This window comes from Trifolium pratense, linkage group LG4 (genome assembly GCF_020283565.1).
Source record: "Trifolium pratense cultivar HEN17-A07 linkage group LG4, ARS_RC_1.1, whole genome shotgun sequence".
In the NCBI taxonomy this organism is placed as follows: Eukaryota; Viridiplantae; Streptophyta; class Magnoliopsida; order Fabales; family Fabaceae; genus Trifolium; species Trifolium pratense.
This window is the reverse complement of record NC_060062.1, coordinates 763824-774660: the sequence shown is the minus strand read 5'-3', so window position 1 is coordinate 774660 and position 10837 is coordinate 763824. Positions and strand designations below refer to the sequence as shown.

The following is a 10837-nucleotide window of genomic DNA, read 5'->3' as shown; positions in this document are numbered from 1 at the left end:
CCCCTTTAAATAAACCTATAAAACTTACTCTCTAATCATACTTCTAGAACTCAGAATTCTCAACACAATTTTTTAAAGTAGTAACATTTTTTTTGTTGATAGGAAAAGAATGGAAGAAAAAAGGAAATTAAAAATAACAATAAAAATAAATAAAATATTAGATGAATGAAAGTATTGTCTTAATCTAATAGCTCGATCAATAGTGTCTCTTTTTCTATATGTCTTGTGTATGGTGTAAAATTTGTTTAAATTGTTAGATTAAATTACACCACTAGATTCTATCACGTACCTTCAAAACTATATCAACTCTCACATGTTTTCTTAAAAAAACACTTACTTTATTAATTAAGAAATAAAATACAATGCCTAGATTTATTTAAACTTAAACAATGTAGCTAGATGAGCATAAAACTAATTCCTCTCCAGTGTAGCTTGCAGCTCCTTCAAGCATGCGCCGGCAGCACCTCAATCATAGGCATAGGCGGCAACATTACTGGTGGTGGCTGAGGAGGTGAACGCTGCCTACGGTATGAGAAAATTGAAAAAACCACACAAAATATCACAGCAACAACCATTCCGACAATGAGTAAAATCGATTATAGTGGAATTCGGTAGGGGTTGTAGTCATGGTGGTCAAATGGTAATATAGTATTAGTAGGTTGAGTGAAGGTGGAGGACGCCGGTGATATACTCACCGGCGGCTCAGGGAAGGTGAAGGTGGGAAGTACAATCACCGGGGGCTCACTCTCGTATTTTTTGCTCATTTGTGTATGTAACATCCCGGATTTATATCCAAGAAATTACTTAAAATTTACTTAGAAAATTTCGGCTGTTTTTTTTTTTTCTTTCAATTAAAATAGTATAGTATAACGACTGAATTGAAATTCAAAAGGAACATAGCTTAATTAAATCCAAGTGGTAGTTCGAAAATCCTAGCGGAAGAAAATCCATAACCGCATTTCTAAACAAGTTTAAATGTCAAAAAGAACTGAAATTAAAGTAGTATTGCCGCAACGGCATATTTATTTCATAAAATGCTGAACTTGCAAAAACCCAATTTTCCCGCACGTACGCGCTTCAAACGTCACATTCAATCAAAGCTTTCTTCTTGAGTACCTAAAATGTTGGGTGTAAAGGGTCAATTTCCTTATCCATATTGACTCATACTCACCACAAGAAAACATCATGAAACAATAACAAAACACTTCACCTTATGAAAAAAAATATAATTATTAGTTTTCATAAAAAACTTTGGTGATTAGAGCACAATTATAGAATAAAGTTCAGATACAAAGAAAAGTAGAATACGTGACACATTCTAGCATATACCACAAATGTAATGATCAGCCAAGTATATAAAAGAGAAGCAGCGATCTGTTTTGCCAAGTACAACCAAGTCCATGTATTTTATTTTCTTTCCCTCTATTTACATTAGTTCTCTTATGACCAGAGTCATTATTGCCACTATTGATTTTTCCTCTCTATGTGAAATGCAATGTAACTAAGACAACCCTATATGAGACAATGATCCGGATAAAAACCCATACCAATGGCAAAAATCTGCCACACAGGCTCCTGCCACACAGGCCCTAAAACTTGCCACACAGGCTCTACTACAACACATACCAATGGGGAACATCTGCCACACAGGCCCTAAAACTTGCCACACAGGCTCTAAACAGACTTTTCTCTATATGATGCATGCCTCCTATGTAAAGATTATCATCTTCTTAAATAAATTAGTCCTAACCGACCACTGTAGACAGCACCCTAATAATCCTTGCACTCTTATCTATATATGTACCTTATTTTATACTAACCAACAAACAATGGAATTAATCCTCCCGGTTTAAGTATAAATTGGTTAAATTTTACTTGCTTAATAATCTAGTTTCACATAAGCTTGTAAACAACCATAATAGCACATCAGACATTATATGATATTGTACATATGCAAATAATAAACTAATAGCAAGTATTGAAGCAGGTCATAAATACATATATGTATATACTGGTAAGTAAAAACACAATTAGCAAGACAGATTACACATTTACATGAACCGACCCCATAGTTCCTAATGCATTACCCTATTTCTTTTCTTTTCTAATAAAGTTACGGTTGTTTCTAATTTGTTTTAAGTGACAAAGGCTCTACTATCACCTCACAACATAGTCCTATGTAGCATGAGTGTATGGGGAAAAAGCCCTTACCTGAGACGCTTTCCTTATAATGATTTTGACTCTAGATTTCTCTACGGTTAATCGCACGATCGGGGCTTAACGGTTCTAGAAAGAATAATTATTTTTAGGATTAGAAAGAGAATGAACTGTGAAGAAATAAGGAAGTGAATGGAAGATTGATACCTTAGAGACCAAGAGCTACACTAGGAGTTGACGAGAGGATTGGTGGTGAGAAGTGGCTTCTGCAAAGTATACTTGTTTGTCAACTAGAGAGTTTGTGGGAGTGGAATGTTTTTATGTGGGATATGTATGTTGGTATTTATAAGGTTTGAGAGTTATGTTAAAATAGGAGGCGGCGGTGAATAGGAACAAATAGCATAGGAATTTTAGGTTTAGTTAGTACCCGTTTTATCCTAATAATTCTCATCCATATCAATTCCCTCTCTCACAAAACAAGGCTCTACCCAATCCATGGATCAACGTGTGCCTCTTTAGGCTAAAATGTTTCAATACCATTAATAAAAATAAAATACTTCAATATAAGAATTAAATTAACATTTCGAATATATTCGGTTGCTCCTATATAAAAGAATACTAGCATTACATTGAATAATTAGAATATACTGAGATCCTAAAGTAATTTGTGGATTGACCAATGAAAAATACTCGTCAAATAATTATTTTTCCAAAGATGATTTGATAAAATATTCATTATCTTATAAAATAAATAGAATATAAAATAGTTACCATATTATTATAGAATTTATTTATCAAATAATAGATCAATAAGATGCATATATAAAATATTGGGGCGTTACAGTGTAACTCTCGGAGATGAATTATGAGAATGTTTAGAGAAGAATAATAATCTTCAAAACAACAGTAATTAATTTTCCTTGAATAATAATCATCTATCTGTCTTATTCAATGGTACTACAAGGTACAAACAAACAGCTGTAATTCCATTACTCATCCTAGTCGTCTAGATCCTTCCTAGGATGGTTGACCATTCTTGACTCTTCTCTTTTATGATTGTTGCCGTATTGTATTTAACTATTCTTTGATTTCTTAAAAATGTGAAATACTAGTGTATGAAATAAAGTGGAGTGGAATAGACCGGAATAAAATCGAAAGTCGAATTCATTGTCTACATATTTTATGGATCCAGTACGTCGACCAAAGTTTCAATTTCATAGTTTACAAAGTGGGGAATCAATTAGAACTTCTTTATTCTATTTTTCCCCTTAAAATAATAGAAACACAAAATTATGAAATATAATTTGAGATCATGTCGTAGAAAAACGGTGGATGGTGTTCTAGCCTTTGAATTAGTTCAACAAGACACTATAGCTAATAAATACATATGCAAAGAAAAATCTTAAAAAAAAATCTTGGGATGTAGTGTGAATATTTGATGGACACATATGCAAAGAAAAACATTATATTATATTTATAACTGAGAACTCTCTAGTCTTAAAACATCTAGCTATAAAGACAAAGAGTTATGCATAAACTTACTCTGCCATGCCCAAACACTCGGAACATCCTTTTAATCAGTGAACAGAGGACAAAAGTGTTGTTAATGATACTACATAGAAAACTCCATGATTACTGTCATTTAATATTAACAATCAAACAAAAAAAATTAAGACTAAAATAAAATGTGAAAATAAACTAGTAAGGCTATCTTGAACCATTTAACAAGTTCATCAATGGGCTTATCTTGAACCAATTGTGATAGAAATCCTCCAACAAATGTGTCTCCTACAAACACAAAAAAGTAGTACATAACCATGTTTCCATTAGCAATTTAGTTGGACAAAATTGGCATCCTAATTGCCACTGCAAACATAAATCATGTAGAATGTGTTTGAGTATGGTCCCAACATCCTATTTATTCATGTATTCAGCAAAATCCTATCTAAAACTTCAATCTCTTTCCTTCATTTGGCAAACCGCAAATCAATAATACATCTCAATGTACCTTTTGTGAGTCAAACTAGTTTACAAGATCCCTAGCATGAAGCTAGTATAATTATAAACAAAATCCACATATTAGAACCTTTTATCTGTTAGAAATCACTTGAAGATTTATTCTTATTCAGAATCTATTACTTATCAACAATTAAAAATCTAACCTGGCATTGTTCAATAACCAAACCTCATACCAAAACCAATCCATCTACAATTACTATGTTACCACCCTAATCTAAAAAACTACATAACAATCTAAATGCACAAACCTTTATTGTTTAGCTCTATGTCTTGCAAGATTGACTCATAATGAAGTAACAAACCATGACCATCCCTACTCAGAATCAAAATCATTTGGCAGGCACCAGGGCTATGAAGTAACATGGCCTCGAGGGTGTAGTATATTAAAACTAACACATACAATTACAAATTAATCATTATCGATAATTTCTCAGTATTAATATCACCATATAATAAACAAAACATAGATCCTGAAAAAAGTTCATCAGAACATACCGAATGAAGAAGACATGAAGGTTGTAGATTATTGAAGTTAACACTTAGGAGAGAAAATGTTATTTTCATTACTGTGATATTGTGCTAACTGCTATTACAAGGAGATACTTCATCATATACATAGGTAATGATGAAGTTCTAGCTAGAGGAGATACTTTATCATTCAAGGTGATCATGTGGCCTAGTTGACGTGAACATTGCAGCATACTGCCAGAGTGTGCGCTCGGTGCCTCCATTGTCCCTTACAAGAGTCACTAGACCTCTAGTCCTTTGCCTGTAACGCCTATAAGCAACTTGAATGTTGACAGCAGCCCATGTTCTCCAATTCGACGAGTAGTATCTCGCCGTTCTCTTAAGCCTCTCGTTTGCGAATTTGTACCGGAAGTGATCAGTTATGTACCTCAAATTTTGAGCATCAACACCGAATGCTTCTGTTGATTCGAGACACACAAATGTAGCTGAGGAGGCCGGAAGCCGGTCTATAAAAGGGCGTCTGAGGCACCATGAAAGAAGTTCATCGCCTAAAAAGCCACCTGGTTCAAGGACACTTGTTGCTACCATGCCTTTGCTGAGATTTTGGGTTCGCCTTATGCTTCCACGGACAATAAACACCATCCTTGGTACAAGATCACCTTCTCTAATTATCTGTTTCATAATGATATACACAAAAGAGTTAAACAACCATGACCGTCATTTTAAAGTTCTATCTAAACAAATTGCTTCAATTGTTAATATGATAATATCATTAATACCTTTTCATCTCTAGAGAAGACTAGGGGCTTCACTCTGTCACAGATGTTGTCAAGAATAAGATCATCCAAGTTATGGAATAATGGTACCTATAATACAAGATGGAAGTCATGGATAAGCTTGTTTCCTTTATCTTTCTTAATCAAACAACTACGGAATATTATCCATTTTATTGAGGCAACTTTACTGTACAATTTCTTTCATTTTCAAGTTTGGAATTATCTTACCTTTTTAATCAGGTCCAAGCAAAGGTAGCGCTTGATGTCTCTCCTCAGGCCCTCGGGTAAGTCTTTGATAAGTTCCTCCATCTCATCTTCTCCTCCCATGGCTGCCCATCTCTGACGTTCAAAATGCCGAACCCTTTGTCTTAACCGGGATGGCAACTGCCTCCTCCTCATCCACCATTCCATGTCACGACGTCTAAGCTGCGTGTTTCTCTTCTTTGCCAGGACTCCTTCTAAGAATACCTTCATAGTACAAATGTCTCATTGTTAAACAATGTGTGAGTCTGAAACAGTTTTTCAATAAGCGTAACAATATCAAGCATTTTTCATATTTACTTGTCGGATTGGATTGCCTGCAGTCACCAATCCCATGCATTCACGCAATCATCCCATTGGTGGCTGATGAATTGATATCGGACCGCGCTTGAAATCTAGACTGTCCAATTTCGATCCAACGGCCACTAATGTGTTTATTGTGTTAATGCGTGGGATTTCGGGCAATCCAAATCCAATAATAATCTATTCTGGATACCTGGATGTTACCAATCAACAGAGTGGAAAGTAGTATTCCAGCAAGTACAATGCATATACTGAAAATCACTTCTAGCCAGTTACTTGTGGGTTCAAGATTATTTCCAAAAGTGCTGCAAGAATTAGTAGGGGATTAATATATGAAATAGAATATTATTTGGATACTTCTCAACCAAATCCAGGGAAACATTTTTGCATGAATCAAACTGCAATCAATTATGGAAATCAATTATTGAGAAATCTACCTGAAAGTCTTCAAACCCCAAAAAATGGGATCAAGAATCTTGTCAGCCAAGGAATCGCTGGATATGACAGGAAGTGCCCATTTGTAGATCCCATATCTGAAAGGTCCTTCGACATCTAAGCACACAGGCGGTATCAATGTTGAGTTTCCACCACATGAATTTCCAATGGTTCCTGGTGGAAACAATGAGTATGACCGATAACATATTTCCTCTGAGCATGACAGAGGGAGACTGCATCCGACAGACCTGTCACATTGCTGTTGAAGACAAGATGCAACGCGTTGAATGGCAAGGACATAACAACACGCTCCAGCAACCTATAAATTGTATCCCATTTGAATGATAAACTCAAATAAGTTAATTTCAAACATGCTTTGTATGATAACTTGAAAGTAGTGATGCGGCTCAAATTTTCATTTGAGGTTTTCTTACCTGAGAGGCAAAGAAATAAGCTATAAGATTGAGTCCAAATCCCCAACAAATGGTGCCAAAGATATAGCCTGTGACTTTTTGCATTCTTCTCATCATGGATATGCTATGGTAAACCTTAGGGAGAAATTGGAACAAAAAAATCAATAGCATTGTTGTCATCAGTATTTTAATCCTCTCTTCTTTTATCAATTTTGGTACTACTACCCAAAATACAACCTGCAAATAGAAGGATATCATATAGTCAAAATAAGTTTAATAAATTACTATCTGTTAATAAAAACATTATGAGATTAATTTATAATATTGTTCTAGTTTTGATGAATTTATTTTGACCAATTTATAAAGTTGAGTCTATTGACAACTAGCTTGTTGACCTATTTACAGGTAAATTTATCGACATGTTTTGAAGCTGTAATGAGAAAATTTTAATATTAAATCATACTTATTTTGAAAGATCAGAATGATCTACAGTTCTCGGATATTAACCTGGTGGTGGAATAGGTGAAAAGATCATAATGAACTAGAGTTCTCGAACATTAAAAAAAATGTTAAAAATAAAGAATTGTTAGTTCGAACCCGCATCCCCTATCATATCCAACATGTTTATCATTTGTGTTATAATGACATGACAATAATGCATCTCTTTGTATCAATTTGGGTGTAGCATATAATCATTTGGTTCAAAGTATACTTAACAAGTATACTTAACTGTCTGTCTATTCCAAGAGTATAAATAAACTATAAAGTATAAACTAATAAAAGTAAACTAATGAACACTCAACTGCTTATACATATATATAGGTCCAAAATTCTTACCTGAGGCACCGGAAGAATAACAAAAACATCGAACCAAAAGCCTCTGAGAGATCTCATATAATGACAAGCAATGGCACGTGCGTCCCACACGAGTCTCCCACGTCCAACCACAAGTGATTCTCTCAACACATACGGTAATCTAAACTGCAGCAGAATATGAAGCAGATGAATCGCATCAATAGCCGACCGCGCCACAGTAGCAAGGAATGCCAAACCACCGTCCATATACAAACACGGGGAACCTCCTCTCCCTATGGACAGCGCGTAGAAAAATATGGGGTCAATGGCCAATGCAACACCACGCGCAAATAACAAAGCGCGGTTCCATATTTTCACGCGCTTGCTTGTTGGATCGAAAGGTTTTCCGTAGCTATCACAGCTGGTGGAGTGGAAAAGTGGCACACCTACTTGTGTGCAAGCATAACACTCCATATTAAATGCTACTAAGTTCTAGACCCCAGAGGAAAGCACAGCAATCAGTCCTAAAGGTAGATGCGACTTCGTTCCTTTATTTTCTTATAAGAGTGTTAGCGCACCGCAGGAAAATTCGTTCTTCAATTCATGATAAAACACAATGCAGCAAAATAATAAAAGAAGAGATGCTTCCACCACCACCGCCTAAATCAGTTCAGTCATCAAATCCACCACTTAACTCATTCATGATAAAATACAATTTCCTACGCATAAAATCTTCTTTCAAATTCACCAGATTCCACCACTTAACCCAGATTCTTCTTCACCGAACTTAATTCTTCTTCAAATCACCCACATTCACCAAACTCAGTTGCATACTGCAATTTTCCCCTGAAACCCACCACCATACAGATCTATATTTCCCCTTTGTAAGATGGGAAAAGAAATCAAAATGATGGAAATGGTAGAAACAATTGAAATTTCTTCCGTACACTTTCACCCAAATACTCTTCTCCTTTGTTGTTGACTTGACAGTTGACAAAACAAGTGTGTAAATGTAATGCAGCTGGATGTGTACGGAAGAATTGTGTAATGAAGCAGGATATGTACGGAAGAATTGTCTATCTTTCTTTCTGGTAGAGTAGAGTAAGTAAAGAATGGGACAGACAGAGTTCAAGGAGATATGATTTGACAAGACTGTCTTTTCCTAGTACTAAGGTTGTAGAGAATGATTTGTCTGATCAGAAGGTGGGACCCACATGGGAGTCCAAATTTGAAAAGGAGAGGAGAGGGACGTTACTTGGAGGTTGAGAGAAAGGGTGAAAAAGAGAACGGATTAACTCTCGATTCGTTTGATTTTTTATGTTTTCAATGTCCGAACCGATCAACTCTCGATTGGATTACTGAATTAAAACATAAAGAACAAATTTTTAAGATGTAAGAAAAATAATTAAAACACCATGTTGAATTCAGATGTTGTAGGAGAAACAAAATTTGATTAAATTAACTTGTACATACATACACTAAAAACATTATGAAATATGGAATATCAAAACAAAGACAAAGTAGTATCAACAAATTAGGACAAATAAGATTTTGATGTGTTAGTGTATGATATACTAACTTGTTGCTTTTCATTATAATATCACCCATCTTAAAAAGATTTGTTACAAAGTTGGACATCATTTTATAATATAAGAAAAAGACATTAAAATGCATCTTTCATTTTTGGATTTCATAGCTGACTACAGCATTCAAACATGACACCATCCACAATGGCATGCCCAACTCTTGGTGATAAGTTGAAAAGGCATAAATATAAGAAAAAAACCAAAAGATTTGAAACAAACAAACTTATCATATTATTGAGAACCAAACAGCGACATTATTTTTAAAACAAATTCATAAAAAGGTTTAGTTTAGCATGATAAAGTAGAAGACGAAAACAGCGAAATGACTAGGGAAACCTTAGCCAATCACCAAACCCAAAACTAGTGAATCAGCTGTAAATCAAGCACATGTCAGTGCAAATCAATAACAGGTTATATACCTACAGATTAGAACAGCGACTTCCAAGTTACTACTCACTAACAGGTTATATACCTACAGCCGTAACAAATAATGACGCTATGCAAAGTCAAAGTTGTTTCATTTCACTCCCAGTGGCGGCTTGGATATATGTGCAAGATGTGCGACGGCATCGGGCCTCAAAATTTTGAGGGCCTCGGCTCAAAATTTTGAGATCCTATAATATTACTTATATATTATTTATACCTATAAAATATCAGATGTATATTAATAGATTAATTTTTAAGCCCTAAACTAATAGTTATATATTGTTAATGTTCATATAATATCATATGAGTATCAATAGATTAGTTATCTATGCTCGTAAATATAGTTTTAGTCCATTTATTCTTTCCATAAAATTTAAACTTAGATTAGGAGGTTCCTTTTTGACATTATATACAAAGATAATTATTTTGTATTTCTTATCCCATTTGATTTGATGCAATTGGTTTAATATTGATAATCTATATGTTTACAAGAATAAAAATGATTTTTTTTATATTATACGCAATTTAAATCGACAATTTTTAAAATTTTTTTTTCTATATTTAGGGCCACTTTTATATTTTGCATAGGGTCTCCTAAAACCCAGAGACGCCCCTGTTCACTCCAATATTCCTTCAATTCCAAATCTCAAACTTTCAACCAAAAATCTCTACTGATTTCCCTATTTTAATTCCCTATTTGCGCATGAGTCACAGAACTGAACTGGTAGATGCAGCCTTGAGCTGCTGCCTCTTGCGCATGAGGCACAGTTATAGTTGCGCATGAGGTGCAACTCGCAGTATATATACTGTTGTTCATTTTCTGCATCTGCCACGAAGAGAGAAAGTGAGTTTTCCAAAGATTGTTCATCAACATTAATCTAAGGTCAAAAGGGATCTTTTTGGGTATACTCTAGGGTTGGGATAATCATCGTAACATCGGAAAACACATATTGGTTGAACCTTTTGGTCATGGGGAGAGATTCCGAAAAAGGGTAGATTTAAGAAAAACTCTAAATCTTTTAACACTTGTGGTGAATCTCATTGTAATCAAGTTTTCTATTGATAGTGGAACATAGAGCTCTCTCTCCCAGAGTAGGTTGGTTTTAACCAAATTGGGTAAACAAATTCATCGTGTTCTTTATCATTTTTACTTGTTTTAACTTTTGTGTTTAATTGCTCATCCATTTTGATTTGATTG

The 10837-nt window shown here is 34.6% G+C and overlaps 1 protein-coding gene across 2 annotated transcripts; it reads right to left on the bottom strand.

Annotated features, from left to right (window-relative positions):
- Positions 1–3750: 3750 nt before the first annotated feature.
- LOC123920405 (cyclic nucleotide-gated ion channel 2-like) lies at positions 3751–8858 on the bottom strand. Of its 2 annotated transcripts, XR_006813655.1 has the most exons (8): positions 7670–8858; positions 6854–7069; positions 6422–6738; positions 6178–6289; positions 5649–5888; positions 5424–5510; positions 4425–5316; positions 3751–3945 (listed from the first exon to the last, which is right to left on the bottom strand). XR_006813655.1 is itself a non-coding variant. In XM_045972664.1 (7 exons), the coding sequence occupies exons 1-7, from the start codon at positions 8099–8101 to the stop codon at positions 4831–4833; spliced, it is 1890 nt and encodes a 629-aa protein (XP_045828620.1). In that variant the 5' UTR covers positions 8102–8858; the 3' UTR covers positions 3751–4830. The 2 variants fall into 2 exon arrangements, 1 of the variants encoding a protein (XP_045828620.1); XM_045972664.1 differs by having other exon boundaries at positions 3751–5316.
- Between the last annotated feature and the right edge of the window lie 1979 nt (positions 8859–10837).